Raw genomic sequence first — 17,858 nt, forward strand, 5'->3', positions numbered from 1 at the left:
AGACAGAATCTGGGCCTAGAAGGACAAAAGACCAGCCTTCTCCTCCTCCTCCTCCTTCTCTTCCTCCCCCTCCTCCACCTATGGGGCCTAGCGCCCTGCAGCTGCTGAAACCGGAGCCCCCTCGGGAGACAAATGTCTTCCCTGCTAAGACTCGCTTCCGGCCAAGATGCCAGGGAGGCCGAGGGCGCGCGGAGAGAAAAAGGGGAACGGCTGTCTCCAGGCAGCCACAGCGGCCAGATTGGTGGGCTGCACACAGGCCCCCTTGCACCTCTCTGGCCCCGGACTCACCTGGCGGCGCCTCGGAGATGGGGGGAGGCGGGGTTTGGGCTGGAAGCAAACTCAGAGTTAGCGGCATGGAGGGAGCGGGGAGGGGGAGGAGGACGGGACGGTCCCGCCCTCCCAATCTCCCACCCGCCACAGCCCCGCCTGCTTTTGCGCACACCCACCCGCCCCCCTCCTATGGTTAAGAGTCGGCGGGGTGGCTTCACCTGCTCCCAGGCGTCGGAACTGGAATCCCCTGCGGGAGGTGCGGTAAGAGGCGATGGACCCGCTGGCCACCACAGAGAAAAGCACCTCCGCGGATCTGCTCATCGTGGTGTTCCTTTCGGGCCCACGTCCAGCTCCACGAAGCTGTAGCCATCGATCTCCCTGCGGGCAGGACGGGAAAGCCACGGGTAAAATTTTCCACGGAGTCGCCCCCCGCAAACTACTCCCACCTCTGCTGCTTTGGCAAGCGTGTGTGATTTCCGCCGGGAGGGCGTGGGTTCGAACTCTGCCCCAAAGCAGCCCGGATACTCACTTGATAAAAACCACGCTGACCGACTGCTCCCCGGGGATCTTGAGGTATTCGGATTCCAGCTTAAGAGAGGGGAGGGAAAAAAATCCCAATTTCAGAGACTTTCAGGGGCAGCACTGTAACCCAGGGGTCTACGACCTTGGCCCCTTTAAGACTTGTGGACTTCAACTCCCAGCATTCCTCAGCCAGCAAAGTTGGCTAAGGAACTCTGGGACTTGAAGTCCACAAGTCTTAAAGGGGCCAAGGTTGGAGACCCCTGACTTAGATGACCCTTCTGGTCTCTTCCAACTCTATCATTCCTGGCTGGCTAAGGAATTCTGGGAGTTGAAGTCCACAAGTCTTTAAGTGGCCCAGGTTGGAGACCCCTGACTTAGATGACCCTTCTGGTCTCTTCCAACTCTATCATTCCTGGCTGGCTAAGGAATTCTGGGAGTTGAAGTCCACAAGTCTTAAAGGGGCCAAGGTTGGAGACCCCTACTCAAACCCAGCCACCCCGGTCAGGTTCTGGACGATGGTTCGGTCTTAGGATCTCTGCTTGGGCTAAGAAGAGGAGGAGGAAGATGGGATCTCTCCCAGCGATCCGTGGGGATTTCACCGACAGGGAGTCTAGCGCCAAGTTTTAAATCTGACGTGTTTTCCGAACTCCGGGCTCTGCTAGGTCTCGGAATTGGTTGCGGGGAATCTGAGCCGGGCTCCCTCTTCTCAGCCTGGCCTACCTCACAAGGTTGCTGTGAGGGATAATAGGCAGGAGGGAGGGAGGAAGAGCCTTCTGCTGCCGGGGGATAGAGGGGACCAGAGGCGTCTTTGATTGAAGAAATTCAGGGCCCCTGCTCCGGAGAGGGAGTCGAGGACAGGGGAAGGGGAGACTCACCGTATCCACGACCGCTTCGGACACCTCCTGGAAGGCCTCCGAGTTGACATCTTCCAAGCGCGGGCTGTACTCGATGGAATGGGTGAAGTTCACCAGTGCCCGGAAGTAGACTGAGGGGAAAAGGGGACGGGTGAGGAAGGCCTGGCCACACCCTCCTCAGGAGTGCCAAGTGTGCAACACACACAAACACACACACACACCCCCCTCCCTTTGCAAGGAAGGGATGAAACCGTGCCGATCAAGCCCCCTTCGCACAACCCCTCTTTGCTAACTTCCTGCCTGCGTGGCCGGAGGAGTCCCTGCCCCGAAGCCCATGATGGTGCCGAGTAGATATTTGGGCGGGATTAAGGGGGCCCGGTTGCTCCCCGAGAGGGAAAAGTCTGGAAAACACCCAGCATCGCGGGGCCGCCTGTCCCTCAGACCCTCTCCTCCTCCTGAGGCAGCTGCGGGGGCACGCAAGCCAGGAACGGAAGGGGCCGAGGTCTTCCACCCCCGGTTTTCACAAGGGCAGCTGGCCGAGAGGCCCCGATTCCAGGCCCAGCTGGACGGCCCGTTTGGCCAAGGCCAGACCCAGCTGTAGGGGTGGAATGAGAGGCTGGCGCGCCATCAGGTGCTGGCGGTCTTGCCGTTGCCTCAGGAGAGCAAACACAGCCGCTGGGCTTACCACGAACAAAGAATCGGGGGTCGACTTTGGTCAGGCCCCGACCTCACCCCCTTTCCAGAGGGAGAGGAGAGAGGCCAGCCATGGAAGAAGGGCCCCTGGGGTGGGGGGACAGGCCTGGGGGAGAGGTGTCAAAGGACAACCTGGCTGGTCTCCGTACCCAGATCCTGGACGGGAAGGAGGGCATTGTGGAGACACGGGGGCCGGGGTCCCTCAAGCCTGGATAGCCACCGTTCCCGGTTCATGCCGGGTGAAAAATACCACGGAGGGAGGCAGAGAGAAAGAGAGAGAGAGAGCGCCCCAGGCAAATCTTTGCCCCCCCTCCACTCCCACCCGCACATTCTTCCATTCCAGGGTGCCCACCCTTCTCCGTAGCACAAGGGGAGCGGGGGCTGTTGTTTCATCCCTTACTTATAATGGTCCCATTCAGAGCTCGGCTGCCTAAGGTGCCCCCGTGACTTGGCACAGCCGCTCCTCGAGGGCCCCACCCGCCTGAGGAGTCACCCCGAAGGAATGCTGCCTTGCCCCTGCATTTGAAGGCACGGGGGGTGTGTGTGTGTGTGTGGAACGGAGGGGGGTGGTGGGTGGGCTTTGCAGCCTCCTGCAGGCAAGCAGTCCAGACAGAACGGGCCAGGCGGCGCCCTGGGCCCTACTTCTTGACCACTGCACAACCTCTGCAAACCAGCCACGCGGCTTTTCGGAAGGAGGTAACGCTTCCTCGGACCGGCCTGCGGAGGTGCTCACGGCCCCCGCCTCCCCGCCCGATGCTCCGAAAAGTTGGCAAAACTCTTTTTGGGTTTCGGGAGAAAAAGAGCTGAAAACTCGACTGCTTCCCACGAGCTCTTTTGGGGGAGGAGGGCTGCGGCGCTCCTTCTCCCCTAGGGGGTGTGTGTGGGGTTAGCACATCTGGACGGCCAGATGTGGAAGAAGGCGGTGGGAGAGAGAGAGAGAGAGAGAGAGAGAGAGAGAGAGAGAGAGAAAGGAAGGAAGTGTCAGCCACCAACCCCAGGCCACTGGCAAGTTGCAAAAGAGCTGGGTGAGTCAGAGCCCCCAAGCGAGGGGGAAAGAGGGCACGGCCCCCCCCGATCCAGAGGAAGCCAGCAAGGTTGGCTTGCCGGGTGCGGGCCGTGGCCCCTCCCTCCCTCCCCACACCAGTCCTTCTGCAGGGGGGGAAAAAAAAAATGAAGTGCTGGAGCTTTGCCTCCTTTTAAGGCAAAGGTAGAGCCCCGTTTGCCGCTGCGAAGAAGGAGGACAAGGCGGAAAAGGGCTCGGGGCTGAGTCAGCTTCCCCTGGACACGTTCGGAGGCCCTGGGCCTTGGAGGGAAGCTGCTCTGTGTGTGTGTGTGTGTGTGTGTGTGTGTGTGTGTGTGTAGGAAAGCAGAGAACAACACCAGGGGACTGAGGAGCAGGGGGGGGAGTATTTTGCCTGAGATAGGGCCAGGCAGTGCCTGAGCCCTGTTTCTTGCCCGCTGCACACCTCTGCAACCGGCGACGCGGCTTTCAAGCTCACGGCCCCAGAAATGTCACTTGGGGGGCCGGCTCAGTTGGGCAAAGTTCTTCCCTGCACCCCTTGCGAAGGAGGGCAGCCTCAATGCTCAGCGGCCAAACCTATACGGGCCCCGTTCCCAGGAGACCCTCCTCCCCCCTACGCTCACTCCACCCCATCAGGCTGGATGATCAAATCCAAACCGAGTTCACGATCCCATGCAAAGCCGAGCTGAGCCGAAAGCCAGTTGCTGACCCCCCACTCCCCTGGCCAGCTCCCAAGGAGCTCTGAGGGCGGGGTGTGGAGGAGGCGAGGAAGAGATGGATAGGGGTCAGCCCTGGACTTTCCTGGTTGCTTGGCCAATGGAGGCGGGCGGGGGAGGGGGAGTTGAAGGGGGCGTGTGGCCCATCTCTCCCGGGGGCGAGGCCCGTCCCGTCCAGGGCCCCAACTCTGGATTCCCTACTCAGACCGGGATATCCTATAAGCCCGAGAGGACCGGCCACTTACTGAGTGGAGTCTCATCGTCCGACTCGGGGGCAGCCATGTTGGCGGGCGCAGGGGGCCTCGCAGGAGAAGGAAGAGGAGAAGGAGGAGGAGGAAGAAGAAGAAGAGGAGGCGGTGGGAGGTCTGCAGAGACGAGAAAGAAAGGAAGGAAGAGAAGGGAAAGAAAGGGGAAGGGCGAAACATCCAGATGAAAGTGCGAAAGCCAAAAGCAGAGGACACGAAAGGCGGATTCGGCCTGGCTGCAAGCCCACCCGGTGGGGAAACCCTTCTCTTTCTTCTCCCCGGAGACCTTGACTAGCCACCCCCATGGCAGGACCTCTCCTGGAGGGCTTCTCATGAAGGTCCACCACACTCCAGAAAGCCCAGAGCAGGAGGCCTTCCTCCTCCTTCCCTCCCATCTCGGGGGTGAAAAACTCCCCGGCTTTTTCCCAGGATTGACGAAGCCGCAGGGCGTCTGCTGGGTAGCCCCGTCATTCAGGTTTCAGGTTTGTGGGGAGAATGGCCAGACTGAGGTTGGAGAGAGAGAGAGACACCCGTCCCTCGCTCTCGCTCTCTTCACACGCCCACATCTGCAAGGCCTGGGCTGTGGAAGCCAAGAGGAGTCTGATGAAATGCTACAAGCCAGCTGTCCCCGGAGAAACAAGAGGGGGGAGGGAGGGGGGTCTCTGGCCCCGCTTTCTGGACCGCAGTTGTCCGAAAGAAGTGAGCCGAGAGGGCGGCCAGATCTCTTGAGCTGCTTCCCAGGGGTGAAGGAATGAACAAACAAACATATACACACCCCGCACACATCTGTCTGGGCTTGCGGACCAGAGAGCAGCAGCGAAATGAAAAATTGGGGACAGGGGGGAGGAAGCAGAAAGAGCCGAGTTCAAGAGAGGGCAACGGTGTCCGAAAAGAGCCACTTTCTGAGCTCCGCCAGGGAGCGGATTTTTTTCCTCCCGCACGGGACTTAAGCAGAAGAAGTCTGAGCCCGCCTAGCAAATCTCCCAGCTGCCGGCTCTGAAGGCAGCAAGGGTAGCTGTAGTCCGAGGCTTCTCGGAGGGAGATCCCCTGCACCGGAGGCCTTAATCCTGGAAGCAAACGTGGCCTGTTTGGTATTTTCCAGCAGCGGGAAGGCCTCAAAGAGCGAGGAGCACATTTCTTCCTCCCTCGCCAGAAGGCTGTTCTTGGCGAGAAGGGAGGAAGAAAAGCCATCTGCTAGAACGCTCTCAAAAAAACAGGCAGGAATCGGCCCCGGGGACCCTTCCAGACAGACCGGGCCTGCAGCCCTTCCCATCCACGCCTCCGGATGGTCTGCGCCGTCGGCTGCCAGAGAGTCTTGCACGTTAGACCGGCTTTGGCCTCGGCTCCCGAGAAGCCCTGGAATAAACCAGCCCTTCCCGGCATCCTCTGCGGCTCTGCAAACCACCAACCCGGATCCCAGAGATTTGGAGCGGGGCGCGAGGGGCCTCGTCCCACAATCGGGACGCTTTTGCCAAGGGACGGAGTTCCGGAGGCCCTTGGAGAACCAGGTGGGGAACCCCACCTGTCTCGCCAGCCACCGAGATCTCGGCTGGGTCCCCAATCCGACCGCCAGCCCGGCACGCACTCACCTGTAGAGAAAGGAGACTGGCTGGAGCTGTCGATGGACCCGCTGCCCATTTCTCCACTGCTATACTCATCTGCAACAACCAGAAGGTCAGTGGGCAGCAAAGGGGGCACCTGAAGCGGCTCGATATCCCTCCCCGGCTCATCCTCTCCTTCTCCCCGGCTCATCCTCCTCTTCCGGGCTCACCTCCAGACGGCCCTCCAGCCTTGAGATCCTCATCGTCAAAAGTGCTATCGTAATCCTTCCGGAACCAGTGCGTGATCTCCGACTCGGTGTCCTCTGGGAAGGAGGCCTCGTCCAGTCGGCTGGAGGCCTGAGCTACCTGCAAAAGAGAGGAGGAGGATTGGGGTTCTCTCGCTACCTCGTCTCACCTCCTTCCTGCCCGCATCCCAATCAAGCATCTCAGGCCTCCTCCTGCCTCCCGATGCCCGAATCCTGCTTGAAAGATGCTGAGCAGAGCGCAAAGCTCCTTCCCACTCCTTCACACACACACACGCACACCCGGGCTGGTTTAGCGGGTTGCAACCCCGGGTGCCATGGAGTGAAAACACCTCCCCGCCTAGAGAAACAGCATCTAGTAGGATTACGGCCACTTCACCGCCTTGGCAAGAGCCCAAACTGGCAGACTTCAAGGAGGGCTTGTTCTGAAGGGGTGCGAGAGACCCATTGAGAGCGGAAGGAGAGGGTGCTCAAGGCGCTTTGGGGCGGAAAGGCGGATGCCGTGACTCCCCGGGGCTGGGACCTCGAGAGCTCATGCAAATAAGAAAGTCAAATATTGGGGAATTTGGCTAACAGCAAGCGTGATGACCCGGTGCGTAACGCATACGTTAACAAAATCCAAAACGTAAATAAATACATTTTAATGCCTCCAACTTGGCCTCACCGTTCAATAATTCTCAGTTGGAGAGGAAACTTATTCAAAAATTAAGTCTTCAAAAGAAAGCGATACAGTCCGAACTTAACGAGCAGATAGAGGTGAAATAAAAAACCCAAAGCAAACTACGATGAAGGAATTTCCACAACGGACCAGGAGAAGTAATTACCAACTTCAAGGAGATAACAAGGCGCAGTCTGTTTGGAAGGATGCCAACCGTGGTAACTTCAGACCAAAATAAAACACACTTTGCTTTGGGCGTGTGGGGGGTTTCCCCTGTGACTCCTTCCGCTTTTAGCCTCTCCACCCCTGAATCTTTCTGCCTGCGGGTTTGGGGTAAAGAAGTTGTCAGCTATGATCCAGAGGTTTTGGGGGGCGGCTGGGGGGGGGGGGTGGCTTAAGAGCTACCTGCGTCCTCCATCGCCTCCTCAAGGGGACCCAGGTGAGGCAAAGCAGCCAGTCCCACCGGCCAGGCATTGGGCCGCCCGAAGGCTACAGACCGGGACAGGAATTTGTCAAAGCAGCATTTTCTTATGCAAACACGGCTGGCTACATTACTGCAGGCTGGCCGGGCCGGGGACAAAGGACTGAAGCTGCCGGCATAAAAGGGGATTTAACTGGACGGGGTGGCCTTCCTTTGTGAAAAGGAAGAGGGGAAGTAGGAGCTGGGGGGAAACCGTGGGGCCTGGGAAGGTGAGCCGGGCACCGTGCCAACCGGCCAGCATCAGTCTTGGTCCTCAGGGGGGGCTCTGCCTCATCCAAGGGGTTGTAAAGCTGGACAGCCAGCGGCCTTTGGCCTGGCCAGGAGAGAGCTGGCCCTGGGCATTGCCCGCCAGATGGGGGAGGGGGCACGGGTGGAGGGAGACACCCATCGGAGGGGGAGGTCCACCTTCCCCGAGGGAAGACGAGGGAAATCCCCGCCAAGCCAAGAGAGAAGAGGGTGCCCGGTGCTGCCCAAAAGCTCTTGGGCACAGAAGGGTGGAATTTGGGGGTTGTCTGAACTGCACGGAATCTTAGCTAGGGGCTCTCCAGAACCTCTGCGAACCCCACAGCAGCCCCCATCCCTGCACAAAGCCCCCAACCAGGGAAAATCCTTCGTGGAAAGGCAGAGGGGGCTCATCCCCGGGAAGACAGAAGCCACCGGTGGGGGCCCGAGCACGCGGCATTCAGTCCCCCGAGCCTCTCCTGGGTGGAAGTGAAGAAGAGCCAACCTCAAATGCTGGTGCAATGAGTGCTGACCTCTCCCAATTGGAGGGCAGGAAAGCTGGACTGGACAAGGAGGTGCCTGGAAGGTATCTTCTAGATGAACCGAGTTGGAAGGGACCTTGAAGGTCATCCAGCCCAGCCCCCTGCCCAAGCAGAAGACTCTACACCGCTTCTGACAAGATGGCGGTCCCAATCTCTCTCCCTCTCTGGGGGAAGGGAGCAATTCTGCTCCCCCAAATAACCCCCTCCCCAAATGAACACATCCAAGAGTCCTCCCTCCGTTTGCAAAGGCCTTTTCCACTTCTTAGCCAGCCCGGGACCTCCAGTTATCTGCTCCCAGCCTCCACCCACCCACCCAAAATCATGAGACGCTAAACGAGTCACTAGTCAGCCACCGACACCCGCTAAACACAGCAGCAGGGGCAGTAACTAAATTCCCCTCCCCAAAAATTAAATCCAGAAGCCGAGTTCGCTCGGAGGCACCGTTCCGGGATTGTTTACACCCCACTCTGGATTCCCAGCCAGGCCAGGCCGGAAAAAAAACACCCCCCCCTCTCTTCTCTTCTCTCCCCTCACTGCACCGATGGCCCGTTGCACCTGTCGCCAGAGCCAGGCCTGGATTGAAAACAGGGTCTATTTCAGACAAAGACTTCAGTCCAGCGACGAGACCAAACAGCGCAGGAAAAAATAGCTCACGATGGGGAGGAGGAGTGGGGTGGGGGAGATGATCTCCTTGCACAGACCCAGAGGTGCCCACCCCCCAGCCCTGCTCCCGGGGGGGGGAAGGAGAGCCGAGCTGCCAATCAAGTCCTCCGCCACCACGCCGAGAAAGGCTGGCACAAGGCATTGGCGAAGCCAGGCAGGTACAGTCGTCCAGAGGACAAGATGGATCCCAGATGGACAGACACAGACAACCCCGCTTCCCCCCCCCCAAAAAAAAGGTGGGGGGGGAGGAAAAGATTCTCAGGGTGGGGTTTATCCGAGGCACCCCCCCCTTTTGGGGGTTGTTGCTAAAACCAACCGGAGACGCCAACTCCCCAGACGAGCGAACGAACGTTCGCCGATCTGCGCAAAAGTTGTGCGAATGCAGCCGCTTCTGCGTTCGGCTGACCTGGAGATTCGGAGGGGAAAGGGTGGCGCGCGATGGATTGGTGCTTTGGGCGAACGTCGTGGGATGGGGGGCAGGGATGCCCTCTTTCTTGCCCTCCAGACCCCCCCTCTCTCTCCAGATCCACCCCGCCCATCCTGCCTAGTGCCCGGGCGGCTCAGGATGCCAACCCCGTCACCCTGCCCTGTGCGGCCATCACCCTAGGCGGCTTCCTGAGTCTGCTTGGAAATTCCAACGTGTGAAGAGGAACAGCCGGCCTCTTTTGGCACCGGGTGGGAAAGGAGGAGCGGGGAGAAAGGCAGCTGCTGGCGGGGCAGAACCAACAGCTAGCGGGGCAGGCAAGCAGGTAGGCCGCCGCTTCTCCGCTGGGCAACGCCTCCCGCGGCTGGCAGGGGAACATCTGGGCACAGGGAGGAACGCACGCACACACGGCACTGCCTCCTCCCTGCAGCTCAGGCGGCGAGGCGGGGCCGATCCTCTGGCTGCCAACGCCCTCGGGGGGGGGGGAGCTGCTCTGCGTGCTGCACGGGAGCCCCAAATCAGCTGGCTGGCTGAGAAGCGGAAAGGCCCTTGCAACAACGGAGGAAGGACCTTTGGATGTGTTTATTTGGAGGGGTGGGTTTATTTAGGGGGCAGAATTACTCCCTTCCCCTCAGAGAGGGAGAGAGAGATTGGGACCGCCATCTTGTCAGAAGTGGTGTAGAGTCTCCTGCTTGGGCAAGGGGTTGGGCTGGATGGCCTTCAAGGGCCCCCTTCCAACTCGGTTCACCTAAAAAAGGTGGCAGGATTGGAACTGGGACTCCTGGAAGTCGGGGGAATAAGGCACACTTGGATTAAAGTTGTGGGGTTTGCCCCGACCTGTGGTCCCCCTCATCGAGGTTGGCTAAGCAAGGAAAGGACCCCCACCCCGTTATGGGGAAGCCTCTGTCCCCAAATTTGATGCCGGAGCAAGTCCAGGTGTTTCAGGCTTACAAATCCCATCATCCCCGACGCCCAGCCGAGCACAACAAAACCCCCTCCCTTCCCCATGCTTGAAGCTACATTTCCCCCTCCCCAAACAATGGCCACCTCTTCCCGCAACACGGGGACACTATTTAAAGCACGGGTGGCCTTGAGCCGTTTCCTCAAATTGTCCTGCGAGGAGAGAAACCTTGCGGGAAACACGTCCAGCCGCTTAAAAGCTCCCAGTTCCTTCCTCTTTCCCCCATCGCCTCCCCCCTCCCCATAAGTCTCTCCCCAGCCTTCCGCTCCTGCTCCCAAATGTGTCCCAAAGGAGAATGGGGTCCAGCGCTTTGGCCGTGGGAAAGTCAGAAGGCTTCTCGGGTGATGGTTGCAGGGATGGCCCTGGGGGGGGGGGCAGGGGGGGGGGCGTTAGGTAAGCAGGGCCTTTTGGGAGGCGGCTCCAAATACCAACGTCTTCAAACAATCACCGTTGGGACCAAGAAGCCATTTCTATAAATAAGGCAGCAGACATACCAAATCTAGAACTTCCAGGCTCCTGGTGATTGGCCCAAAGTCACCCAGTTGGCTCTCAGACATAAGGCGGGACTAGAACTTCCAGGCTCCTGGTGATTGGCCCAAAGTCACCCAGCCGGCTTTCATGCCTAAGGCAGGACTAGAACTTCCAGACTCCTGGTGATTGGCTTAAAGTCACCCAGTCGGTTTCATGCCTAAGGCAGGACTAGAACTTCCAGATTCCTGGTGATTGGCTTAAAGTCACCCAGCTGGCTTTCATGCCTAAGGCGGGACTAGAACTTCCAGGCTCCTGGTGATTGGCCCAAAGTCACCCAGTCGGATTTCATGCCTAAGGCAGGACTAGAACTTCCAGATTCCTGGTGATTGGCTTAAAGTCACCCAGCTGGCTTTCATGCCTAAGGCGGGACTAGAACTTCCAGGCTCCTGGTGATTGGCCCAAAATCACCCAGTTGGCTCTCAGACGTAAGACAGGACTAGAACTTCCAGACTCCTGGTGATTGGCTTAAAGTCACCCAACCAGCTCCCCTGCCTAAGACGGACTAGAACTTCCAGGCTCCTGGTGATTGGCCCAAAGTCACCCAGCCAGCTTTCATGCCTAAGGCAGGACTAGAACTTCCAGGCTCCTGGTGATTGGCTTAAAGTCACCCAGCTGGCTTTCATGCCTAAGGCAGGACTAGAACTTCCAGGCTCCTGGTGAATGGCCCAAAGTCACCCAGCTGGCTTTCATGCCTAAGGCGGGACTAGAACTTCCAGGCTCCTGGTGATTGGCCCAAAGTCACCCGGCCGGCTTTCATGCCTAAGGCGGGACTAGAACTTCCAGGCTCCTGGTGATTGGCCCAAAGTCACCCAGCCGGCTTTCATGCCTAAGGCAGGACTAGAACTTCCAGGCTCCTGGTGATTGGCTTAAAATCACCCATCCGGCTCTCCTGCCTAAGGCGGGACTAGAACTTCCAGGCTCCTGGTTTCTAAGCCCGGTGCCTTTTCCACTGGACCAAAGCAGCTCTGGGGGGCATATTTTACACACACACACACACACACACACACACACACAATGTTATGGAACAAGCCATCGTGCCACCTGAACTCTGGCTCCTGTTCATGCCTGCAACTCCTGCCCCACTTTTTCTCGTCCCGTTACCACATCCTGCGTACCCCCTGCACCCCCTCCCGGTTGCTGAGCCACTCCCCCCTTCTTCCCCCCCAGGAAGCCCCCCGCCAGCGGATCCTGTGGATCTGAAGGCCACGTGCTTCCTTCTCAGGACCCTTCCCGGGACTCCTCACAGGAAGGGGAGGAAAGGAGCGGCCCCCAGGGCGCCCATCCATCTTCTGCCGGCTCCAGAGAGTCAACGCACGGCCCCCCTTTTATCAAGGGGAAAGATCTCCCCCCCAAAAAAAACCTCCCCAAATCAGGTGCCAAGAGAGGAGGAGAAGGAACGCGCGGAGGCGGGATGGAGCCTCCAGGAGGAAAGACCGAGGCTCGTTTCTTTGGATCCACGTCCAGCACCATGCAAGCTTCTAGTCCTCAAGGTCCCACCCTGAACTCCCAACAACCACTATGACACGTGCGGCTTAGCGAGGGTCCTCAACCGGAGGAGGATGATGCCCGATCCTCTCGCCGGGAAAAGCCTCCATTTTCCATTCCTTGATAAGAGGAGGGGGCACGGGGGGGGGGTAGGGGGAGGAGGGTTTTATTCAACAATACCGAATAAGAAGAGAGCTGTAATGGGGCGCCGTTCCTTCCCACCCACGAGCCATTGCGTACTCGAGACGGCTGGGCTGCTTGGCTTTGAAAGGGGTCCTTTCATCCGGGCCGCCTCTCTGTGCGCATCCAGGCCACTGGCCCTTTCCTCCCACTCCCACCCCCCAAAAAGGGGAGAGCGGGGGAGAGAGAGAGGGGAGGGAGGGAGAGAGAAAGAAAGAAAGAAAAGGAGGAGGAGGGAAGGAAGGAAGGAAGGAAGGAAACAAAAAGAAGAAGGAGGAAGAGGAAAGGAAGGAAAGAGAAGGAGGAGAAGAGGAAAGGAAGGAAAGAGAGAGAGAATGAGGAGGAGGAGGAAGAGGAGAAAAGGAAGGAAGGAAGGAGAAAAGAAGAATGAGGAAGAGGAGGAAAGGAAGGAAGGAAAGAAAGAGAGAGAGAGAGAAGGAAGAAGAGGAAGAAAGGAAGGAAGGAAGGAAGGAGGGAGGGAGGAAGGGAGGGAGGAAGAAGAGGCAAAAAGGAAGGAAGGAAAGAAAGAGAGAGAAAAGAAGAATGAGGGAGAGGAGGAAAGGAAGGAAGGAAGGAAGGAAGGAAGGAAGGAAAGAAGAGAGAGTGAGAGGAAGAAGAGGAAGGAAGGAAGAAGGAAAGAGAGGAAGCAGAAGAGGGAAAAAGGAAGGAAGGAAAGAAAGAGAGAAAAGAAGAATGAGAAAGAGGAGGAAGGAAGGAAGAAAGAAGGAAGGAAGGAAAGAAAGAAAGAAAGAAAGGAAGAAAGAGGAAGAAGAGGAGGAAAAAAAGGAAGGAAGGAAAGAAAGAGAGAGAGAGAAAAGAAGGAGGAGGAAGAGAGGAAAGGAAAGGAAGGAAAGAAAAAGAGAGAGAAAAGGAGAAGGAAAAGGAGGGAAGGAAGGAAGGAAAGCAAGAAAGAGAGAGAGAGAGAGAGAGAGAGAGAGTGTTACCCTGTGCAAATCTTCCCTCTAATTATCTGCCTCCCAAAAGTCGGATTCCCGCCTGTCCCTTTGCGTCCAAGCTGTGGTTTGGCCTTCAAAATAGTCCCCTTCGCTTCCAGGGCAGAGGCGGGAGAACGAACGCCAAAGGTTGCAAAGACAAACAGAAAAAGAGATTTATTTATTTTTACCTGATCACCCCCCACCCCCACAAACCCTCACTGGAACCAACTCCACCCTGGCCCCCAGACCCCTCGCCACCCAGGGCCTGAGACTGCAGGCAGAAAGGGCATCCAGGCTGCCCTCCCTCCCCCAAATCTGAGCCCCTCCCTCCCCCCACACTGACCAGTCACTCTTTCCATGGGGTGGATTCTCTTATCGCTTTCCCCAGGCTGCGACAGGGGAAGGGGGGAGGCTGTTGCTTCTTGGCAATCCCCAATGATTCTTCCCGCCCCCCCACCCCTTCTTACACACACACACACACACATACACACACACACACACACACACTCTTCCAAAGGGAGGAAACAGGGGTGGGAGGTGAGCTCTCTGCAGCAGGAAGGACAGCCTGGCTGGATCAGATCAGATCCTGCCAATGCTTCCAGCTCCTTCAAGTTACTAAAAGATCACACAGACACACAAACACACAAACACACATACACACACACACACACACACACCTCCAATGCCCCCACTAGCTATCAAGAGAAGGGCAGTGCCAGAGATCGGTGTATGCCCAAAACTGGAAGAATGAAGATTCTTCCTTATGGAAAGTGAAACCATAAATATTAGTCTGTGCAGAGATGGACAGACGAACTTTAGAAATCAAAGATAAGGGTGAGGCGGAGTATTATGAAGCCTGGAATAAAATATAAGAATGGTTAGAATCAAGGAAAAAGAAAGAAAGGGTTGACGCTTTATGGGAATGAAAGTTAAAAAGTTTTGTAACCCCAAAAGAATGGAATACAATGGACAAATACCAGATGATACGAATGCAGGAGTATAAAAGACGGTTGTAAATAGGTAGATAAATGTAGGTAGAAATAATATGCAGCTAGCACTATACTAATAACGTAAGGGAAAAAGGAAATTAACTGTTATCTCTATACAACAGCTTGTATGGCCAAAATGATGGCCAAGAAAGTCGCGCTGTGTTCAATTGTTTTTAATGTTTATTCAATAAAATTTATTAATTAAAAAAAGAGAGAGAGAGAGAGAGAGACAGAAGGGCAGTGCTCAGGGGCCAAAAGCAAGCCGTGGGCAGGGCCTTGTATAGGGGCATTGAGAAGAGCCAGAATGCAGACTCTGGGAGCTGTGGCTGTCCCCTGCACCGCCCCCTTTCCCCCCAGATGGGTCAGTTGAGGCTGTCCGGTGAGGTGGGGGGGGGAGCTGACCCCCACAATCGAGGACTTCATCCCCAGCCGCCGCCCTTCCAGCAGGAAACCCAGCCAAGCCCATCAGTCACTTTTTATTTATACAGCTATCCCGTGTATATAAACGTATTTATTTAGCAATGTGCAAACCAGCCCGGGAGGAGTCACACTAAGGAGAAGGTATCGCTTTCGTGGGCACCAAAAATACACCCCGTGGCAGCCGAGGTGTCGGCAAGCAAGATCCCTTCCATGCCCCAGGCCAACCACACATTCCTTGGCCCGATGGGCCAGCGGAGGCCCAGGTGCCCCTTTAGGGAAATGCAAAAAACTGAGCCAGCTTTTGTCGTTGGCGCACCAGTGCAGCTAGGCGAGGCTCAACCCTCTGCCCAGCCGAAACCTCTGGAGAGCAGCTGGAGGGGTCCCCAAGTCACCTGTCACGCCCTGGTTGGCTCCGGTGGCTGTGGAAGAAACGGGGAAAGGGGACAGTCCGGCTGGGCATTCAGAGGAAGACCCAAAGCCATCCTAGGGCACGCAGGGAGGAACGGAGAAGGGAGCAACATGGCTTACGGGAGGGGAAAGGGCCCTGATCCCATTCATTCGTTGCAGCTGGGAGCACAGGATATAAGAAGGGCGTTTGCACACACCACCTGCCGTGTTAATTACTTCAGTGCGGTTTGTGTTGTTGTTTTTTAATTTCTACTTTATCTGTAGTTTGGGTTCCGACTGCGTTTCTTCCCTTTGCAGACTGTTTTTGGGGAAGAGTTTGATCTCCCACCAAGGATAATTGGACATTGGGGGGTCAAGTTGGAGGCCTTAAAGGGAATTTATCTACCTTGGTGACTTGGTTATTTTTGTACCACGCCCGGGTCATCACCTCACCTTTGGGGACTGCCACGTTTCCCCGCTCCTAGCCTTCTAAGCAGAAGGGGAGGCAGCGAGATGGCAAAATCCAGCGGTTCTATGCAGTGCCCTGCTCCTGTGGCCAAGGATATCTTTAGCCCAGAGGGTCCAGTTACAGTCCTAGATCTCCTGTGGGTGTCTCCCTCCATCCTCTGCCCTCTGCCCGTCTTTCTTTCTGAACCAAAGTTTTGAAACGGGATCCATCCTGCCTAGGATAGAACCACCTTTTCCAACACACTGGGCCATCTCTCGCTGAGCATCTCTGGGGTGGAACCGGGGACGGGGGGGGGGGGGGGAGGGAGGAGGCTGATCCTTATTTTTAACTTCTTTGCATCATAAGGGGAATCACGGATTTTCCCTGCAGGAACTGCATTGTCTCAGCTCCATCTGGAAAATAGCTCTGGAGTCAAATGTCCCAAGCCACCCCCACCCCCCCTGAAGGCCAGACAAGGAATAATAATGGATGGAAACGGATCAAGGAGAGATTCAACCTGGAAATAAGGAGGAATTTTTCTGAGAGGGAGAACAACCAACCCATGGAACAGAAGTTGCCTTCGGAAGTTGTGGGAGCTTCATCCCTGGAGGCTTTCGAGAAGAGACTGTCAGAAACGGTGTAGGGTCTCCTGCTGAGGTGGGGGGGGCTGGACTAGATGGCCCTCAAAGGTCCCTTCCAGCTCCGATTATCCGTAACCTCTGATTATCTGCAGCCAGAGGCTGTCTCAATGGGGCGAAATGAGGGATCGGGGAGAGAGACGCTGTCTCTGCCAATGTGGGGCAGGGCTCTCTTGCACCCAGCTTGGTTTGAGCCTCCCACTGGCATTTCAGGGCACCCTGGCAAGGGAGAAGGGTTTGGGATGGAGGCCCTTTCTTCCCCCCCAAAAAAGGGAGCCGAGAGAGGGGGGCAGCCTCCACGGGGCAGGGAGACTATTTATACAAGCCCAGCTATTTCCTGCCTGTGAGTGCCACAGGACGCGAGACCAAGAAGGTGTTTCCTGCCTGGCGGGATCGACTCCGGGGGCCCCTCGGTCCGGCCGGGAAGCCGGGTTCACGTGAGGCGAGGGGCCCCTAAAGGCCCAAGGGAAGGGCCCCACACTGCCCGAGGGGGAAAACGACTTGAGCTCCGTGCCGTGGGGAGAGGCCAACAACCCAGCCGTGTCCATCCCTTCTCCCGGGCCAAGGGCAAGCGCTTACAAGTTCAGCAGAATTTGGCACTCAGAAGGGCCTCCGCGCAACATCTGGGCAAGGTGCCCGCCGACCCCCCGTTGCAACCTGTCTGCCCAGATGAGGGAGGAAGGGTGATGGGGAACGCACCAAGCCAACCTTGGGGGGGTGGGAGGAGGGGGGGAGGACAGCTGCAGGTGATTGGGGGCGGGGAAGGGCTAACCTCTTGGTGGCGAGAGAAAGGACACGCCAGCCATTTATGGAGAGTAAGACCGAGCCAAGGAGCTGCGCTGTGGGGCAAGGAGGCCACAGGGAGGTCATCGGCCAGGCGTCCCTTCAACACAGGCAGAGGTGCGAAGGAAGCCCCCCCCCCCAGGGGTGGGGGGAGGGGGGGGGGGGGGGAAAGCTCTCTGCATCTCCAGCTTCCAGGTATTCCCCCCCCCCCCGCATCTTTTCATTGAGTCAGATGCCAGGAATGTACACACACCAAACAAAATAAGACGGGAAGTTTTAAGCGGATGCCAAGAAGGAAGAGCTAGGCCAGAGGTCTCCAAACTTGGGCAACTTTTAGACTTGTGGACTTCAACTCCCAGAATTCTCCAGACAGCAAAGGAGAAGGGAGGAAGTGGGGGAGAAGGAGAGAAGAGAGAGAGAGAGAGAAGAGAGAGAGAAAAAGAAGAGAGAGAGGAGAAAGAGAGAGAGGGGAGAGAGAGAGAGAGAGGAGGGAGAAGAGAGAAGAGGTGAGAGAGAGAGAGGGAGAGAGAGAGAGAGAGACAGAAGAGGGAGAGAGAGAGAGAGAGGGGGAGGAGAGAGAAAAAGAAGAAGAGAGAGAGAGAGAGAGAGAGAAGGGGAGAGAAGAGAGACAAGAGAGAAGAGAGGGAGGGAGAGAAGGAAGAGAGAAGAGGGAGAGAAGAGGGAGAGGAAAGGAAGAGAGAGAGAAGGGAGAAAGAGAAGAGAGAGAAAGAGAAGAGAGAGAGAGAGAGAGAGAGAGAGAGGGAAAGACAGAAGAGGGAGGGAGAGAGAGAGAGGGAGGGAGGGAGAGAGGGAGGGAGAGAAGGAAGAGAGAGAGAGGAGAGAGAGAGAGAGAGAGGAAAGGAAGAGAGAGAGAGAGAGAAAGAGAGAGAAAGAGAGAGAGAAGAGAGAGAGAGAGAGAGAGGAAAAGAGAAGAAGAGGGAGAGAGAGAGAGAGAGGAGAGGGAGAGAAGGAAGAGAGAAGAGGAA

General features: G+C 57.1%; 1 protein-coding gene across 1 annotated transcript in view; it reads right to left on the reverse strand.

Annotated features, from left to right (window-relative positions):
- HSPG2 (heparan sulfate proteoglycan 2) overlaps positions 1-17,858 on the reverse strand; it is a 95,072-nt gene that overhangs the window by 73,121 nt on the left and 4,093 nt on the right. Inside the window, 6 exon segments of the mRNA XM_087914796.1 lie at positions 489-608; positions 611-648; positions 800-858; positions 1,668-1,777; positions 5,911-5,979; positions 6,093-6,228. Of these exon segments, the coding sequence (XP_087770922.1) occupies positions 489-608; positions 611-648; positions 800-858; positions 1,668-1,777; positions 5,911-5,979; positions 6,093-6,228 (532 nt within the window).

This window comes from Pseudonaja textilis, chromosome 18 (genome assembly GCF_049901715.1).
Source record: "Pseudonaja textilis isolate UNSWEBS1 chromosome 18, rPseTex1.2, whole genome shotgun sequence".
NCBI classification, from domain to species: Eukaryota; Metazoa; Chordata; class Lepidosauria; order Squamata; family Elapidae; genus Pseudonaja; species Pseudonaja textilis.